This window comes from Apiospora phragmitis (assembly GCF_038363925.1).
Source record: "Apiospora phragmitis strain CBS 135458 chromosome Unknown utg000005l:1.0-4161743.0:1.0-4166827.0, whole genome shotgun sequence".
Taxonomy (NCBI): domain Eukaryota; kingdom Fungi; phylum Ascomycota; class Sordariomycetes; order Amphisphaeriales; family Apiosporaceae; genus Apiospora; species Apiospora phragmitis.
This window is the reverse complement of record NW_027117403.1, coordinates 1,355,309-1,374,175: the sequence shown is the minus strand read 5'-3', so window position 1 is coordinate 1,374,175 and position 18,867 is coordinate 1,355,309. Positions and strand designations below refer to the sequence as shown.

The window sequence follows — 18,867 nt, the reverse complement described above, 5'->3', positions numbered from 1 at the left end:
GGGACACCTAAAACAGTAATTATGTGGACATATATCCCCGTCTCCCGTGTCGGTCGGGTGTCACCCAACCTGCCAGACGTAAATCAAATCGCTGCAGAAGGAAAAGAAGAAAAACAACAACAGAAAAACCCTTTTCGAAACGCTTTGATGATTGATTTGATCGGGAATGAAGAGCTCCACCCTGCCCTGCGACTGCAACCCTACTAGCAAGGTTAACAGCATCATTCCCATGTGGCTCCCCCCAAACAGCACAACACACACAGCTGACTCCACTGCGGCAACGTCCGCCGCGGTTGGTAAACTCTGTTGTTCGGTGTCGCCTTCTCCTCACCGCCGCTGGGGAGCGCACCTGTGGCTTGATAAGGAGATTGTCGGATCAGAACCGAAACTGAGCCACTTCACTTTGTCCGTCGACGCAAACGTCATCGCGGGCCACACCCTCAACATCTTCATGTGAATACCAAGTATCAGAACCAAGTCTTGCAGTCGTTCTCTGCCCTCGAACTGGATGACAGTAGTAGTAGTGTTGGGAACAGCCGCGTTATCAGCGTCGTGGCTATAGTCGTCATAGCCACCTTCACCGTCACCGTCACAAAGGTGCCAGGACGCGGGAATAGCCTGCTGCAGCCAACCAGTCTCGGAATTGGAGGCGTCGCGGGGATCAAGGATGGCCAGCTTGATTGGCAAGTCCGCATAGCTGCGCATGAAGCTGAAGCTCAGTCGAATCAAATCATCCCCCGTCGGCGAGCTACATTTCTTAGTAGCTACCTGAGACTCGGGGAAGCTGAAGTCGGATGAAGGGCACGCACTTGCTTCATGTTGCATGAGTGGAATCAACCAACATAGATACGTCGTGTCTTCCCCACACTCGATATACTTTTCTAATGTTGTCAGATATGTGTGTGTGTGTGTGTGCAACACGAGGAGTGCCAAAAAAAACGAACGACGGGTTTACCTCCGCCATCGTTCACTCCATCGCTCTTCTGCCGTGCCATCATGTCCCCCATCATCGCCTAAGGCGCCCCCCCTGGTGATCAGCCCTGACCCTCCCGTTCTTCATGTTCCCCGTCAAGCTCGAAGTTCTCCACACGTCAACGAGGCGTATACGACGAGGCGCTAGACAAGCAAGGCCGCATCGTCGTCGTCGTTCCCGGGCAAGGCCGCAACAACCATATTATCGACCACCGGTGCAATCCGCCAGGCCCTGGCCGCGGATGCCGAGAGCTTCAGCCTCGAGAAGGCAACGCGGTGGGGCTGAGCTGCCTTAACTTGGGCTTCGTCGCGTGGGACAACACCGCATAAACCTTGTGAACGTCCAGCCCCGGGTGGCTTGCCATCATCGACCACTCCGTCCCGGTGAATGGCACGCATGCGTGGGCCCTCTGGAATTGCCTCTCGCCCCGCCTTCCTCCCCATCCCCCCAACCGTGCTGTTCGCAAGATCGCCGCCGGCGCTGTCAAAGACCCCGGCACGAACACCTGGCCAACGCGCCTGGCGGCGGCAGCGCGGCTGCAACGGCAACGAACACGGCGACTTCGTCCCCCTCCCTTCTTCGATGTCGCGCTCGCGCAGTACTGCGGCGGTAAGCCCGACCTGGCCGCCTTGTCGGGCTTCCTCCCGCTGTGTGTGAGCAGCATCCGCACATGGGAGTCGGTCTTCAACGCGCCCAGCGAGAGTCTCCATGCTAAGAAGCCGCCGGACCGGCTTGTGCTGCTTGACTCGTTCACCCACGAGGTCTTGCGCACCCGAGGCGACCCACTGGCCTGTGTGCGGCAGACTACGAGGCCGTCCAAGTCGGGCCGTACGTCGTACCAGTAAAGGCCACCTGCATATTTATGATGCCAATCTCGCATGCACACCAGTACTTCATTACTTCTTGACTGGGTAATTGGGAATCCCTTGGGCGCCAATTAACTGTCCACAAGATCAAGATTGCACTTAACTACTGCAAATTCATGCAGTGATGGATATATCAGCTCTGGTTGAGATTCGTGTATTACTGGCCAAGATCTTGCTAGCCAGTATTCCTAACTAGGTGTACGAATCTATCTACCTAGGTATCACTCTACCTAAAGTGGTCTAATCTTACAAATACAACTGCGACTATCCCTCAGTCGCTGATTTTCAAACCCTCGAGATCTCGTGCTAGGTTATCCATCTTCAACATCATCTCAGACATCTTACTCTTATCCGTCCCTTCGCCTTTCGGCTCCGTATCGAGTTGTTCAGGTGTGTGAAGTATTGAAGGTGTCATCACGTCTGATTCTGAAATGGTCTCCTAAGCCCACCGCGAGCCGCCAAGGCCAGCAGAACCGAGGTTCTGTCTGATTCCACGCATGTGCGAGAGTGCGCTGCGGAGACCTTGGCTGCCAGTACGATCACCAGGCACTTGTGAGTTCTGGGTTGGAGTCAACGGGGAGGGTGTCTGCGGGCGGGCTACCAAGATTGTCTCCTCTTTCTTGGCTGGCATCTGCGACGTCTGGTTCGCACCATATGTAGGCACTTGCGATGCAGAAGATGAAGCTTCCGGCTGAGGCTCAATCTTAGTGACTGGCTTCTGATCCTTTTGCTTGATTGCCTTCTCGGTCTTGTCGGCTATCTGACCAAGAGTACTGGTCTCACTAGCTGCAGGGGGAGCTGGCGCAATCGGAGATGAGGAGTGTTCGGGTCTGCCACTGGATGCTGGAATCGATTCTCTGGCCACTTGCTGCTCTCTCAGCTCGGATGAATCGGGGGAGGAGTCAATCTGCCGCGCTCATGGAGGAGACGAGGCAAAGGCGAGGCCATAGCTTGATCGCCCGTAGGCCTGGAAGGCGTCAAGAATTGACTGCTTGCAGAAGCCAGGCTCGTCATGTTCTTTCGGTTATATGGCACACTGGCAATGGTTCCTCGGCTCTTGTTTACTTCGGGAATCGCCTTGAGGTTAGGTACAGCAGTGTCTGGGTCGTCGAGGACCCGGAGATCCATCAGATGATGAATCGAGTATCTGATGCGACCATTTGTGAAATCCCGACATACCTTGTCGTAGACGACGGCCACTGTGTTCAACTTGTCATCGTCATTGAAACATCGGAATGCTGGGTTTTGGTAGAGAGTTTGCCAGGTTGCCAGCAAGGCTGTATTCTCAAGCAGGCGATCGGGAATAAGTTCATTTCAGCACAAGCACTGTTAAGCCCTTCGACTGACTCGATCAGGCCGTGCCATTTGCCGCTCGTCATACCCATAATGAGACCCTCAGATGCAGAAGACAGATTGCGTACTGGTAGCTTTCTCTCCACATCATGTAACTGGATGGTCTTGAGGACTGGGGCCAGTACAAGCTCAGTGCTCTGCTCAGGCTCGTTGCCAAGCTCTGTGGACTCTGCCATGGGCTCCTGGTCACCGGAGTGATCATCGGCATCCTGATTCATGTCGTCCTCGCCACCACGTGCTGTGTTGAGATTTTTGATGTCCGAAGCACTTCCAGAATGAGACATTGGCTGTTGCTCCAATGCATCATACTTGTACGTCTTGGCATCGGTAGAAATGACCTGTCCTGCCACGTCCAGGTTGGATCGCGAGATCTGTTGGGATGCGTCTCTAATTGCATCCGAGGAAGGCGGTTTAGTCGCAAGCCCTGCTATGGCAGATGATGAGGGTACCTCATACGTGAGGCCCCTCAGATACTCCGATTCCGGTCGCTTGCCCTTGTCCTCGGCTTCAATCTTAATCAGCTTTGTGGGCATAGGCGAAGCTTGAACTCCTCGAGCTGATGAGTTCCCCTTCATGGGCGACTTCATATCAATAAGGGATGATGTCGGATTCTCCTGATGCTGCGCACCACTAGAAACCTTCTGGGTGGATTGTGAAGCGAGCAGAGTATTGCCCTCGATGGTTTCTGAAGCCTGTACGGCAGGGGCTCTCTTGACAGATCTCTTATGTGGAGGGACCCTGTTATCTCTCTGGTCTTCTCCATGATTGTGGTGCTGTGCGCCATTAGTCGCCTTCTGGACAACTTCAAAGCCGGTATGGTTGTTGTTGCCTTCAGCCAGAGGCTGATCGACCGTCTGGCCAGACTCCGGTGTTTGGTGCAACTCTAGGAGAGTGTGCAGATCAACAACACCAGTCTTAGGAGCCTCGAAGGTTCTCTCCTCAAACTGCGGGGCGTTGACAGAATTCATTCGCTCCTGGCTCAAGTTGATAGCGTTTTTGAGCTCGTCAGCTGCTATCATGCTAGGGAACAACAAGTTGTTTATGGTAAGAGGCTGGGTTGCATCGGTTCGGCGACGAAGGATAACATTGCTGCCAGCGGAGAAGGTGTTGATAAACGCTCTCACATCATCCCGAGTGACGAAACCATTGTTTCTTTGCAGCTCCCAAATGATCCATCCACCATTTGTGGGATGTGTGTATAAGAACACCTTTCCACTCGTAGGGATGGTACCATCAGTGTTGGGAAGTGCCCTTGAGATATTAACTTCGCACTCGAAGATTATGTGGAAGCTTTGCTGTGGCTGAGTAGTTGGTCCGTCAAGCTGGCTAGTAACGCTGGGATGGCTCTGAGTAAGCCCTCTCTGGGAAGGCAGAGTAACATCTGCACGAGATGCAGAGCCCGAGGGTGTAACTCCGGAATGACCCGAGGCGGGGCGCAAATGAGGAGGCGTGGCCTTGATGCGCTTGTTAGAGGGGGCGTTGGTGTTGCCATTTGCCTGGCTAGAGGATGAAGACAGACGAGGTACTACACCGACAACACTCGCAGCTGAGAAGATAGTCAAAGGTTGACGCTGGATGGAGAGGGGATTTGAGCCCTCTTGGTGGCTAGCTGAACGCTTTTGGTTGTTGTTCAGGGTCGAAGTGACACGAGGTGCATCGAACATTGTAGGTCCTCTCGGCTGAAGCTGAATGGGCTCACTAGGAGGAGGAGCACGTTGCGGTATAGAAGACGCTGACTTGCTATTCTTGAAGGTGAAGAGATTAGCACCAGGCGACATGACGATGCCGAGTTTCGACACCTGATCGGATCCATAGGCTGGACCCTGATGATGCGACGATCTGGACTGTTTCGATGGACCTCGATGAGGCGGCGACGAAGGGGGTGTCGAATGACCTTGATGAGGCGGCAATCTAAGGGGTGTCGAATGACCTCTCTTCTGAGGATGCCTATCGTCTTGGTCAGGGATAGTCCAATTACCAACAACCATGCTTGTTCACTTACATGGGATCGTAGCTTGGGCCACTGGGCGCATTGCCGAAGTTAGCTCGAGCTCCATGACCATTGCTCTGCGCAGCTCGTACGAGGCTAAGGCCACGAGGCCCGTTCGCGGCTCCAGAAGCGACAGATCTGCGATCAGCGTGGAGGCGCCCATTGGCGATAGGATCCAGGCCCTTCATGCCTCTGGAATCATCATCCACGAAGACATCGCTTTGGACAGCATCTTTGTATCTTGTCAGTTTACCGAACCCCGGTTTGGGAGCATTCTACGGAATTGGGCTCAGGGATACTTACTCTGCCAACCGTTCTCTGCAATGGATCTGACGGGTGCAGCAGGAAGGAGTGTGTCCGCGCTGGTAAACCAGTCGTCATCTTGGGCTTGCTCCTCCAGGCGGTCGATGCCAAGATCATTCTGGATAAGTTTGTCCATCAGCAGCGAATTCAAGGCAATGTATGCATAATCATGACAGTGATAAGGTGGGAGCAAGATCGGATGACGATGAGGTACAACGTCAACAACAACCCACTCAGCATCAAGTTCGTCATCATTGACATCGAATGAAGCAGGGTCGAACTTACCGACATGGACAACTTTGCAATGTCGTCCTTACGGCCGCCGCCATCATGATGATGACCACCAGCGCCAACGGGCTTCTCGCGAGGACCCTCCATCTTAACTCCAAAACGTGACTTACTTCCCTTGGGTGTAGTGATTGGGCAAGTGAAGTGACTTGGGGCTATGCCCAAAGAACAAGATCAGGGTGCGTTAGAAGTCGCAATACTAGTCAGGTGTGATGGAATAGATGAGTACGCATGTGCTCGAGGAGGTGTGCTGATGTATGGTGAAAAATCAAATCCTGTTGATGAGAGGCAAGTTGGATCTAATTTTGACCAACTTGCCTAATGTAAACAAAAGTTGTTATGGTTTGGGGAAATGGGAAGGAAGAGGGTGGAGATGGGGAGGGTTGGTGGTGGGAAGAAGGGAAAGAATGACCCAAGTTAGAGATGGCCTAATCTTAATCTGGGTTTGCTTTAGGCATGGGGAAAAAATCCGCAGAAAAATCTTGATCAGCAGGAGTAGGAACTGCACACAAATGCAAGTGCCTTGTGTGAAAAAAAAGAGAAAGAAATTGGTGGGTGAAGCTCCGTGGGATCACCAGGGCTTCAAATCACGATGTCGTCGGTTTGGATGCTGCAGACGGGTTGGGGACAACTACCATGGGTACGACGATGAGGTACTTGAAGAGTAGGTGTCGGCGACATACCTCGGCGAAGTGAATGCTCTACGCAGTGAACACAAGCACCTACGAGGAGACAGTACCAATATAGTATAAGGGAGGCACCCGTGGAAGATATCCCAGGGTTCTTATACGCATGACCCTGTTGGTTGGAGGTAATCTGCAGTGTGGAGGGCAAGCACGATATGACATCCCGGACTTCAGTGATCTGATGCTTACACAAGGTACCCAATGCTGGGCGGCCCTGACAACTCTCTCAGCAATATTCAACAGTTAACTCTGCAATGTGATATTGATAACACTGGATGTTTTAGACGGACGCATGGAGGTACAGTACAGTATTCGTGTTAAAAGGGGAGTGGCAAAGCACATGTTGTCTATATGCTGGTTTCCTGCTCTGTGAAAGGCTTCATTGATGCTCTGCTCCATATATGCGCGCAAAGGTGAATGTTCTCACACTTTCAAGCAAGATTATGCATGTTTAGAGTGAACTGTTTCTAGCCGCTGCACTCCTGTTGGGTCTCTTTGTTCGATGAGATTGATGACTGATACCGTATTCTTTACCACAGAGCACTTCGCTGTTGGAAGAGCTCAAACCGCCCCGGACGTGGATGGAGTCCAGTATCAGTTATCTTTGAAGATATGTACTTATAGGTAACCTAGCAGCATGTCCCACTATCAAGAGTTTTCAAGGCCCTTGGTGCCACTCACAGTAGGTAGACGACAATGTTTTGAAATATAATATTTACAAACATCTGGAATATGACAGGAAACTGTGTAGCTCCATATTTTAGACGGCTCGATGATATCTACGGGTGGCATGGAGCTGTCTACAGATCCTCTGGAAATTCGATTCAATGGAGGGCTGGCCATGTTTCAAGGTGTATGATTCTCATAGTAAGCATTTATTCATGGCCTGAACCAATCGATTTGATTTCGATATTGCGGAATTCTGATAGGATAAGCAGAGGTCAGACTTGGCCCTGGGAGGAGCTCGCCACGGCGTGAGATGCCAATGATGGCTAAAAAGGGGGGTTGGCGATCAGCTATTGACGAGAAGCAAATTTCTCTCCAGTCCATATGTTGCACACGACTGATGTGTACTGTATGTAAGCTTACAATGTCTATGACACTTGTGGGTAGGCTGTATTAATAAACCTCCACGCGTTCATACAATTGCTGCTGAATTCTTCGAGAAGAACAGGGGGTAGGTTTGTTTTTCATGAACGAGGAATATTGGCTAGGAGATAATATGAATTGCAACCCCATTGGAAGCAGGAGATTCATATATTATTAACTGTTTCAAGCCAGTAACATCATCATCAACACTCAATCTGGATATGTAAGTGCTTAATCAAGAAATATGAGCTACTTGTTTTGACGAGAGGTATCTACAGATTGGCCTTTATGCATTTGTACGGTCCCGATTGTTTCAAGATGACGCAACTCAGACCTGTCCGTGACCATTTCACTCCAATATTTAGTGATAAGAATGTGATCATGATTGGAGAATTCAAACTACCAGGCCGACTTAGGCCGTTGAATCAATTGCAAAAACCGATCCATACCCGCATGGCAGCCGGTGCCATCGCAGCAATGACAAAGATGATGATGGCAATGATGGTGGCCACGAAGCCTACCCAGTAAACATGCCGCCCCGATATCTTGCTATTCGGCCATTTGCCCACGGTCGTGATGGGCATCGGGTCTTCTGCTTCAACCCAAAGGCCATACGGCCTCTCTCCCTCATAAGACAATTTCTGATACAAGACCGTCACGCTCGTGGGTAGAATCGCGGCTCGTTGGGTTTCGTGGTACGAGTGGTCAGGAGGTGGCGGTTCTAGCAGCGAGTGATCGAGGCCGTGGTGATTGACCTCCTTCTCTAGCAACATAGGCGATTTACTGTCCGCCGAGGAAAACAAGATGTATAATGTCGTCAACGTTTCTTTCAAAGGCTTGGCGGTAAGCAACCTCTGAAAGGGGCTTTTAGCGACGAGCATCTTATCCACATTTATAAAGCGGACACTCAAGACAGTGCTTTTGTATCGGTGACAGGCATCTTTTCCATGTAATAGGTGAATACAGGGCGGCGCAAAAGAAATCTGGTAGGTGGAATACGTCCAGCCTCCTGCTAATCCCGATGGGTAGGGGCAAGTGATTAGAGTGGTATTAGTTTGTTCATTGGATCTCAACACGTGTTTACTGAGTGACGTAGCTAAAAGAAATTTCTTCCGCACTTCGACCTTCTGGTTCTCTGTTAGTATGCCGTTGGGCAGACCGCTAGGGAAAGACGCGGTCGACAAGGGCCATGATGCTTTCTTCCAAGTTCCGTCGGGGCCAGAGAATTTTGGTTATCGATGGCACTATCTGGTCAGGCTGGCGAATACGATGCGGGTTATAAGATCTAAAACAAATTTTGGGAGGATGATCTCCCGATCTTTGAGGAGCTCAGCTCGAGAAACATTTGGTCGTATCCTAGCAGCAAGATGAGTTTTGTCCAATGGTTGGTGCTTGCGTGTATCCTTTCTCCGAGGCAGGCCGTTTTACAGGCCGTTTTAATTTCTCTGTTGACGTAAGAAATTTAATGCTTCAGGCTTTGAAATCAATAATGCTGATGTAAAAGTCACACACTGATTGGATAAATCGTTCTAGCGAAATGTGTTGATTGAACAAAACAAAATTCCGTGTCCACGAAAGCAAGGTATTCATGGTAATTAAATCCATGAATCCGTGTCTGAACTTTTCTGACTAGAAAATGTCTATTTCCATTGCTCTCTGTCCATAACTTTTCTCAGCTCACACAGATTGACACAATATACCATTGACCGGATCCGGGCATAGCTGCGAGATGGACGAATTCCGTCATGCTCTCCGGCTGGATCTGAAGGAGAGGCTGAGGAGCTCACCTTTGCTTCTTTAACTCACCTTGTAGCGCATCGAGGCTCGGACTTCACTTTCTCAGACACGCTGGTCTGGAATATTTTTGTCTTGAGTACTTCCATGCAAGGTGCTACCATTGACTTTGATTGGCTGCTCATATGATGTTACGATCGCCCGTGGCGGAGATCAATATCATCAAGATTAGAGTGCAAGCTCAATGAGCAGTTCATGGCAGTTTTTTTTTTTTTAGATAAGACTCTCGTACTGACCGAGATCCAGTCGGACCTGGAGCCACCTCTTGTTATAGATAGTTGGGGAAACAACGGCGAATTTCGATGGTTAGGTCACCATATTGGCCGGTGTATCAATGAGGATAAAGAGATATCTTCGTCTTGATTGGTATCCGAAGAAGGAGGAGGCTATACTGTTCGACGACTGGTCTCTTATTACTGAACCTCTACAAACCAAGCATCCAACCTCCTACCTAAGTCTTGCCTGAGTTGCTTAGCATAACGTCGCAAGCGCGGTACATTATCGATTTCTCTTTGAGTGACAAGCTCTCGGTTCCGATGACCTCAACCCAAGTGAGAATGTTGATGTTGTCCCATAAAATATCTTTTCTTTTATCGTTTATGGCATACCGTGGTCACTCCTCTCTGGGCTCTGCCAGGGGCCTAGTGTGGAACAGGCATCAGAATCAATAATCACACAGCGAGCCCAACTGGATTCGGCATGGCGGGGGCCAAGGTTGATGTAGGGAAAGGGTTCTGTCGGAGTAGATGGGTTTGTGAAGGGCGTTTGAGCATCGAAACCGAACACAGGTGCCATGCAGTGAGCGTTGCACCGGACGAGGTCGGCGTCATGTGGCTGTTCCCAGTAACGGGCTGGCCGTGGTAAGAGGCGGATCGAAACGTAGTTGGACAGGCAGATATGAGCGCGCTCGATCATGCTGCTGTCTACCTCGTATGAGGTGCCGCAGGACAGGGCGGTTTTCGTGGCGACAGTGCTGCCTGGCCTTTGTCCCTGCCCCGGCCCCGTTCACAGGTTTATAGCGGGGGTACTCATTTCCTTTTAGAGGTATTTAAAGTGGTATCCCGACCTACCACTTGAAAGTGAAATGTTGTCTACATTCTTTCACTATAACAGCTCTTTCTCTTTTTAAAAATGCCTAGTCTCTCTTCGTATACCCCGGGTCATGATTACAATGAGTCGGATGGTTATAGCCCGTTAATAGATATCATCATGGCCAACGACGTCGAAGCACTTGAAGAGTACTTTGAGAAGCATACTGTAGGCGACGGAAGGGTAACAGGGAGCCGTGGCGATGTGTTTGATGAGGCCATCCGGTTTGGAAGCGTCGACGTCTACCACAGGCTTGTCGCATACCAAAAAGCCCAAGCCGCCGCAGGCTCTGACCTGCTTTCCCTCCCGGACATGCCGCTACTGGATGCCTGCTCGGCGCGCCAAGTGGGCATGGTATGCTATCTACTGAGCATTTCGGACGATGTCGAGGCAGATATCTCGGCTGCAGACGACTAAGGTCCGACACCACTGCTTTGTGCATGCTCCACCCTTACTCATCCGGATAGTGGTGTGTGGGACCCGATAAACCCGGTAACCCCGGCAACAGGTCTCTGCCGGAGTGAAGAGATTGTGGGCATCTTGCTGGACCGAGGCGCCAGCGTCCAAGATCGCTCCTATTGACGTTACCAGTATCTCGAGCGACAGGGATTGTGCGATACTGTGCTGAGTTTGACCATTACCCATGCGGGGCCGAGTCTCCTCCGGCGCCTCATTGACCTCGGTGCGCCTCTACAAGTGCCTTTGGGGTTTGAGGCCGAGTCGAGCATCATCGATGCCACGCTACTGCATATTGCGGCCACGTACGCCAACTTCGAAGCGATAGAGATTCTCTTGAGCGTACCCGAAGAGCGGGACATGGTCAATATGCGCGATGAACTTGGGCGCCTGTCCATCCATTGGGCGGCCAGGTGTGGCGTCCACCAAAAGCCCATGACGCCGGACGAAGACATGACGCGCCGCGCCGCCGAAACCATGAAGCTCCTACTACCACACCCCCGTCAATTGTCCAGACACCTTGGGGAACACACCTCTACACCTCGCTGCGAAGGGCTCTGACTATCGCGACGTGCTCTCCCATTTGCTCCTTGACAATGGAGCCGACGTCGCTCTCCGCAACAACGACGGAGAAACAACTCTGGGGCTCATAACGCGGTCGCGATACTACCCTGTGCCTACAGAGCTGCTCTCCAGACTGCTTGAACGCGGCGCCCCGCTGAACGGGACCGACGCGCGAGGAAACACGCCGCTGCACCACGCGGCGCAGAAGCTTCCACGAAGCCTCTACACGATACGGTTCCTGCTCGAGCAGAGCGCCAACCCCAGCTTGGCCAACGCCGACGCATATGGCTCTGCGTAGCCAGGCGGACGAGGTCGAAAAATGTACCAAGGAAATATCGCGGGGGACCGAAAAGGTGCTCGATCTGTTCGGGACGGCCAGCGGCGATCGGCTCAATGCCGTGGGCATAACGCCGCGTGGGATCCTGAACCAGGAACGGGCAAACGTGGCGCTGAGGATCCAGGAGGAGGAGGATGGCAAATTGCGGCGTGCGCTAGGGAGAGGGAGAGGCGCCCGTGGGAGTAGGATGTGAGACGCAGGAGATAGGGTCTTGAAGGAGAGGACCGATTTACTTCTGCCTTGGCCGAGAAAGGACGATAGTATCAAACCACCCTCAATACAGCACAATCTATATAATGGTGTTACATATAAAACTGGCGAGTACTCCGTAGGCCAAGATTAAGGGAAGAGCTTGGCGATTTCTAAGGTCGTACGGGGGTCTAGTGGGTGTCACTTCTGGAAAAGGGGCTGGGATCATGCTAGCGCCTTGGTAGACAATTACTCCTACATTGGTCAAGCGGCTCTGCGTGTATGTTGTCGACGAGTACGATATGAGATAGATGGGCCCTGTCAGGCAAGAAGGACCCGGAAATTTACCTACATGTATGAATACGTGATCATATTCCCTTCCATACGTAACTTAGACACGAAGTACTCATACCTTTTCGAAAACTCCAACAACGAAGACATCTGGCTCAAACTGCTCCAAGCCAATGGAGAGAGAGGCCCAGCCTGGATACACGAGCTGAACGATGAGTTGGGTTTCAACGACGTAGCCTCACTGGTGTCATTGAGAGACAACACTCAATTCTGGCCGCGCAAGAGACGGCCTCTATCGCATGCCGTCAGAAGTCACGCTGTGATTCGAGATAGCGATCATAATATACCTAGGCCTTTCAAAGCCTAGGCTGCATCCTCGCCGACCAAGGTAAAATGGACGAGGCCCAGACGATGCACCGGCAGAACATTACCCTCTTCTCTGATCTTCTGGCAAAGACACGCCCTCATTATGGGCAACTCGTGGGGATCTCCATCCCGCTTCTCTTCGTCGCCTTTCTGAGTGTTTCACCAAACCATAAGCCGTCTGCCAGACCGTGGATGCGATATCTCGAACAATCAATATCTGAAAGAAGACTACAAGCTGCGGCTGAGGATACGGTTGCTTCATACTTCCTCAGACCGGTACAATGTGATATGGCCTCTGAGGTGGAAAGACTTGCGAAAGGATCGAACTTTGACCATGATACCTTTGAAGAAACTGTCTGAAGATCTCCCATAGCTAGTTAGTGCCATGGAGATGTATGCTCTTGCCCAGGCCATTGCTGGCGATCAAGAGGATCTCGAGCCCAAAAGTCATGATCCAAATTAGGCACTTGATGTTCATCGATCCCACATGAGATCAACGTCGACCGAACTCGAGGCACGATCAAGCTCCAGAAAGACTCGTGCCAGGTAAGGTTACAAACCTTGCACGAGGATCAATAGATCCACATCGACCTTCTTGCTGGCTAAAGAAGAGCTTAGGTACGTGAATCGGCACGGTCTTTCGTGAGGCTCTGGGTCGATTGCCACCGCAAGACGAGCTATCAGGATCTATAAAACATACTGATCGACATTCTGGAGCGACAGGGGGATTGAGCAGAGCCGTGGCAGCTCATCATAAATAACCTAAGCGGGGCTACGAGTCCCGAAATTCGAAGGGATGAAATACTGGACGGCAAGGGTGACGGAAGTCTTCATCAGCTGTGAGACGTATGCTGACCATAAACAAGGCGGCACATATCCTGGTCAAATATCAGGCACTGCTCTGCTCGGGAGAAAGAGCAAGAGGCGATCCAGAATACCTACACATGTCAGCTTGAATGATTCCTACGGTACGACCGGCGATGGCCAACTGAAATCCAACCCGTTGCTCGGCAATCCATCGCGAGCTAGAAGATATCTCCTTGACACGTGCGCAAGAACCTCCATTCCTACTAAGCCATTGCCACTGAGCCAGATGCAATATGACAGTCGGGCATTTACTAATGGAACGTTGAGACATATCAATCGGCCATGCCACTACCAGTGCGTACTAGAACGAGATCAGGAGCGTACGGCTCTGGTTATTTTGAGGCAGCTAAAACAGGCAAGTATGAACCAACAGTAACTTCAAAGAGGTACATTCTAACTACCAGCATCGCTACCAGACGCAAAGCCCTCTGTATCTCCTAACGATGACAGCCCTTTCCTTCATGTGCTCAGTATTAACTTCCAGTTCCCAGAAGGGAAGCAGTGGGGAAGATCCAACAAATGGAGGACTACGGGTAAGTAAGATAGTGAAGTTCGGCGGCTGATCTACTGATAATGTGTCAAATCAAATTGCTATTGCAGCGGGAATTCGGAAGAACCAGGTAGAAGGCATATGGAGAGGAGTCACGGAGCGAACAAAGAACCTCTATGACAAATGGTATCCCTATGGAGGCAAGCAAACTGCTTCTGTGACGACTGCAAATAAAATCATTTCTCATGCCATACAACCCGTAAACGCCTCAGCCGTGTGAATCCCGCTTTTTGTATTAAGAGCTGATCCAACTGACAAATTACACCAAATCCTGGATCCGCAGCACGCCGTCGCTCTTCTATCGCTTCTTGACGCTCGGGCGCGGCTTGCACTCATCGCCCTGGACGGGGTGCAGCATGACTTTATTGGGGTACTGCGGATTGTTACCCTGGTGTCCCTTGCTCCAGTCATAGCCGACGGCGTAGGCGAAGATGCTGCCCGTGCTGTTGAACGTGGTGGCAACGATGCTGCCGCCCACGGTCGGGTAGCCCTTGAGGCGGTGCTTAGCGTCCTTGTCCCAGAAGTGGAAGGTGCCGTCGCTGCCGGCAGTCGAGAAGGTGCCGTGCACGGGGTGGAAGGAGATGTCGTTCACGCTGTAGACGTTGGTGACGTTGCCCTGCGGGGGGTCACGGTGGCACTTGAAACTGAAGTTGGAGGTGGCGTCCTTCTCCTCGACGTATTGGATGGCGCAGCGGCCTTCGATGGAGCCCACCGCGAAACCCGAGGCATCGCTGAAGCAACTGACAACTCGAGTCTGCCACTTGAGCGGACTCTGGATGGTTTTGTAGAACTTGAGGGGATCCTGCAGGTTGACAACGTTGATGTAGCGGTCTGCGGTGCCGATGACGAGAAGGTTGTTGCGGACGTCCATCGAATAGATTCGCTCCTGCGCGGTGACGGTGCCGACGGGCGTGCTCTGTCGGAGATCCCAGTATTTGACCGTCTTATCCCAGCTGCCAGTGACCAGCATGGTGCTATTGGACTGTGGTGACTCGAAGAACTTGGCGCACTTGATGGGTTGGTCGTGGGCGGCTACTTGCTGCGCCTGGAGGTTGCCGCCGAGGTCGCAGAGCTTGGCCATTTTGTCGGCACCGGCGGATACGAGCTTCGTGCCATCCTATAGAGCTCATGTAAGTATATTGATGGGAAGTGGAAGAAGAGAAGAGGAAGAAAAGGCCAGAAGAAACCTACCTTGGAGAAGTCGACACTGAATACAGGGGCATCGTGGTCGTAGGCATGTTTGCCTTGACTTTGTCCAGAGTTGTCGATCTCGTACACGCGCACTTTCTTGTCCCAACTCGAGACGGCCAAGATCTCAGCGGTAGGAGAGAAGACGAGGTCAGTGACAGTGTCCTCAGGAGGCTGGTTGAGAGCGACGTCCTTGGACAGGTCGCCCTGGGTGTTGGTCGAGGACGCCGCGGGAGCAGCAGAGCCGAACAGCGACATCTCGGCAAACTTCTTCTAAGTATTTGTCGGAAAAGACGCTATCTTGGGCAAATTTACTCGGCGGAAACTCAGTTAGTTGTTGTAGGGATGTTGCTGAAATGGGAGGCTGTCTCGGTCGTAGGCCTATCCAACCCTCGTCGCGCCTGTTGCTACCTTTAATGCAGGTCAATCGCGTTGGGAGCTCTCAATTGACCAAAAATTAAGGTCGCGAGCAGTACCCGGATAAACGATAAGACTAGAACCGGGCTAGCTAGGCAGGTACTTATACTAGATAGGTGCATAACGTCCGCTGAATAAGACAATGGTCCATTCCTTACATATGTACTTATCTTACACGAATATGGTCTCTTTAATAAATGCACAAGACGTAAATGAATCTTAGTGTACGTGCTCATTTGTAAAGAATTACTCTTGTAGTACTCTAAGAGGCCCTTCGATATTTCATTCCTCTGCCCATTATCAATGCATTCCATCTATCTGCATAGGTAGCTGTGCAATTGGGCGTGCATGCAAATCTTTAGTGGGTTCCAAAGGCAGGCAGAGGCAGACCCACCTAAGCTTGAGTTCCATTGGGAAATTTCTGTATAAAAATTCAACCAAGCTCTCCCAGTGGCCTTTCCTGCCTCTTTCCTTCTCCCTCAAGCCACCCCTCGTCCGAAAAATCGCTATTGAAGCTATACACAGAGAGATCGTCCCGATCTCTCATTCAGAAGCAAGCTTTGGGAGAAAGTCCCCGGACACCTTTTCTTGTTTCTTTTTTCAAAGGACAACGAAGAGAAGAGCGGAAACGCGCCGCCATAAAAGCACAGCGGCTTACCGTACCTCTCGCCTTTCTTCCCTTCCTTTTCTCTGCCCCGGATTGTTATCCCAAAATCATTTGTTTCCGTCGCACAATGTCGCATCTCTTGGCTACGGCGGGTTGAGCCCCAATGGACGAAGATATGAGTCCGCCTCTTCTCGTGTCGGACTGAGGGTATGTGGCGATCGTGTGGCGGCGCGGATGGTGACTTTCTGACCGCTTGGAGTCGGGAGGGAGGTGCTACAAGGCTAAGTTGGGAACCATCTAGTCGAGATCCAAAAGTTATGCGATTACCTCCGGTCTTCGATCTCGTGTTGAAGCAGGTGGCAACTCGACGGGGCTTATTCTTGGTGCGAGGGGGGCTTCAAATCATGTTCTTGATTTCTGTCGAGGACTGAGGATGCTGAGGAACGCTTCAGATCTGGCATGTTTTACACTCTGGGCTTCGTGGGAAGCTCCCCCCTTTCATCACTCTGATCTGATGCATTTCAATGCTCTTCATCACTCAACCAGTGGATTCCGGGGGTTTTACGTTCAGGTGATGAGAACCATTTATAGAGTCAAGCACTGAGACACAACGTGTCGACGACGACCAACAAATGCGTTATGGTATCTGATGAACATTCATCCTTTTGGTTGAACAATATACAGGCACATCTGGCAAGTGTCAGATTGTCCTATCCCGATCCCCTAGTTAGTTGAGATCTTAGTTTTTCAGGAATAATACAAAACATGCAATGTATATACATCGAGTCCGTTCTCCACCGTACCCGCGAGACCAGAAAAGACCATACGGCAAAGACATACAGGAAACGATCATGTATAGATTGACTTGAATTCTGTGTACTGAGCAACCGTATATAAAGCTAGATGCATGCTCTCCATCGTATATACAATGGTCTTCGTAATATAGTAGCCACCCTGATCTGGCTCATCGAACGCCGTAATCCCCTCGAACCAAGAGTAAATCGCTGCCCACCAGAAGACACATACCTCCCGTCCGATCCCATCCGATCCCATCCTGATAGCACAGGGTATTTATCCTTCTTACATCAACCCCCCCAAGACAACCTTACTGACGTTACCGACCTCTTGCTTTAGCCCAACTCGACTTGAATCCTCAAACTCCTTGATCACGCCCTGGATGATGATCTTGCGCACCCTAGCGTCGGCCTTGGTGAACAGTTCGGCGATGGGCGGCGTGCACTCCCGGGCGCTGGGTATCAAGCTCATGAGCCGCGTGTAGCAGTCAATGAGCACGTCGCAAAGGGTAGCAAATGTCTCGAAGAAGTCCGGGTCGAACGGCAGGCTGGGCGTGAGCAGGTGCGTGTACTCCTCGCCGGGGAGCAGGTCGTTGCCCTCGCCGCCCAGCCCGAACGAGATGACCGACGTGGGCGTCTGGTTGACGAGGCTGTTGCTGCCCCCCATGGCGCCCGAGGCGCCACCGCCGCCTCCTCCCGCGTCGCCGCCTTCGGGGATGCACCCCAGGTCGCCGGCGCCCGATTGCCTTCGCCCCTTCCCGCCGGGGCCGCGGCGGAACATCTGGGGGAGGCGCGCGCGCGAGAGCGAGGAGGCGTTGATGCCGTTCTCGGTGTGGATCTGCTGGAAGGATTCGAACTCGGTGAGGAGGGTGTTGAGGGACCGGAGGAACTCGAGCGGCGTGGACGAGTTGAGATCGATCACGGTAGGCAAGGAGAGTCCGAGGAGGAGGTAATTTGTTGCGCGACGGGCCAATTTCCGCGAGTCAAAGTAGGGCATGCGAGCCAAGTCGGGCTTGTCGAAAAGCAATGTGTTGAACCAGTAAACGCGGCCTTCGTGACTATAAGGGAAACAGTTAGCGAGAAAGAAAGCTCCCTTGTGCCACATGCATGCAAGCAGTAGAGTTTACGTACGCCTTGCGTAAATAGTCTAATGTTGATATCCTCTTATTCGCAATCTCTTGGATGTGCTGATATATAATGGAGCTTTCATTCTGCGGCCCCAATCCGCCCCTGGGCGCTCACGGAGCCTCCCCTTTCCATTGGCGGCGGCGGCGACGTTACGGCGTTATTGTATCCATTCGAGGTGGGTGCAGTGCGACTCAGCATCTTACTGAACGAGTCGACGGAGGCAGGCGATGGTGCGGCGGTATTTTCGTACTCCTTGGAGAACTTGGCAGCATTGGCGAGGGCGTGCTCGGGAAGGGCAGGCGGTGCAGTGTCATCAGCTATGTTCTGCCCCCCTGCGGTCCCATTCGATACGCTGCCACGGCGCTTCCCTGAGAATGAAGCCCGGCGCACGAGACCCGTGAACGAAGGTTTGCGGTCGCGCTCTTTGCTGAGGAAGCGGGGCCTCTCTTTCGCGGGCTGTGCGGGTTCTTCGCGCTCACAGTGGCTCGTGCTGGGTCTGGATCGTGGGCCGGAGTGGTTGGCGCTCAGGCTGTTGCTGCTGCTGTTGTTGTTGCGACGACTAGTAGCTCCAGAAATGCTGGCGGATCTCGAAAAAGGAGCCGCTGATACATTTTGGTCCTGCATGCTGGGCTCTGGGCAATGGGCTGGGCTGGGCTCGAGCTGTTAGCGCACTAAAAACCCG

The 18,867-nt window shown here is 52.0% G+C and overlaps 7 protein-coding genes across 7 annotated transcripts; 2 read left to right on the top strand and 5 right to left on the bottom strand.

Moving 5' to 3' along the window:
- Positions 1-327: 327 nt before the first annotated feature.
- Positions 328-825, bottom strand: PG994_004458 (uncharacterized protein; the record flags this gene model as incomplete). The annotated part of the gene is made up of 1 exon (XM_066855867.1): positions 328-825. One exon carries the CDS (start codon positions 823-825, stop codon positions 328-330), a length of 498 nt encoding a protein of 165 aa, XP_066718034.1.
- A 233-nt stretch (positions 826-1,058) lies between these two features.
- On the top strand, positions 1,059-1,818 carry PG994_004457 (uncharacterized protein; the record flags this gene model as incomplete). The annotated part of the gene is made up of 3 exons (XM_066855866.1): positions 1,059-1,079; positions 1,121-1,248; positions 1,320-1,818. The coding sequence occupies 3 exons, from the start codon at positions 1,059-1,061 to the stop codon at positions 1,816-1,818; spliced, it is 648 nt and encodes a 215-aa protein (XP_066718033.1).
- A 460-nt stretch (positions 1,819-2,278) lies between these two features.
- On the bottom strand, positions 2,279-5,863 carry PG994_004456 (uncharacterized protein; the record flags this gene model as incomplete). Its single annotated transcript, XM_066855865.1, has 6 exons — positions 2,279-2,637; positions 2,877-3,116; positions 3,167-5,139; positions 5,195-5,414; positions 5,486-5,603; positions 5,771-5,863. The coding sequence occupies 6 exons, from the start codon at positions 5,861-5,863 to the stop codon at positions 2,279-2,281; spliced, it is 3,003 nt and encodes a 1,000-aa protein (XP_066718032.1).
- A 2,110-nt stretch (positions 5,864-7,973) lies between these two features.
- PG994_004455 (uncharacterized protein) lies at positions 7,974-8,429 on the bottom strand (the record flags this gene model as incomplete). The annotated part of the gene is made up of 1 exon (XM_066855864.1): positions 7,974-8,429. One exon carries the CDS (start codon positions 8,427-8,429, stop codon positions 7,974-7,976), a length of 456 nt encoding a protein of 151 aa, XP_066718031.1.
- A 2,122-nt stretch (positions 8,430-10,551) lies between these two features.
- PG994_004454 (ankyrin repeat-containing domain protein) lies at positions 10,552-11,749 on the top strand (the record flags this gene model as incomplete). The annotated part of the gene is made up of 3 exons (XM_066855863.1): positions 10,552-10,785; positions 11,023-11,389; positions 11,490-11,749. The coding sequence occupies 3 exons, from the start codon at positions 10,552-10,554 to the stop codon at positions 11,747-11,749; spliced, it is 861 nt and encodes a 286-aa protein (XP_066718030.1).
- A 2,600-nt stretch (positions 11,750-14,349) lies between these two features.
- PG994_004453 (uncharacterized protein) lies at positions 14,350-15,497 on the bottom strand (the record flags this gene model as incomplete). The annotated part of the gene is made up of 2 exons (XM_066855862.1): positions 14,350-15,168; positions 15,243-15,497. 2 exons carry the CDS (start codon positions 15,495-15,497, stop codon positions 14,350-14,352), a joined length of 1,074 nt encoding a protein of 357 aa, XP_066718029.1.
- A 1,846-nt stretch (positions 15,498-17,343) lies between these two features.
- Positions 17,344-18,809, bottom strand: PG994_004452 (uncharacterized protein; the record flags this gene model as incomplete). The annotated part of the gene is made up of 3 exons (XM_066855861.1): positions 17,344-18,115; positions 18,189-18,244; positions 18,300-18,809. The coding sequence occupies 3 exons, from the start codon at positions 18,807-18,809 to the stop codon at positions 17,344-17,346; spliced, it is 1,338 nt and encodes a 445-aa protein (XP_066718028.1).
- Positions 18,810-18,867: the final 58 nt, after the last annotated feature.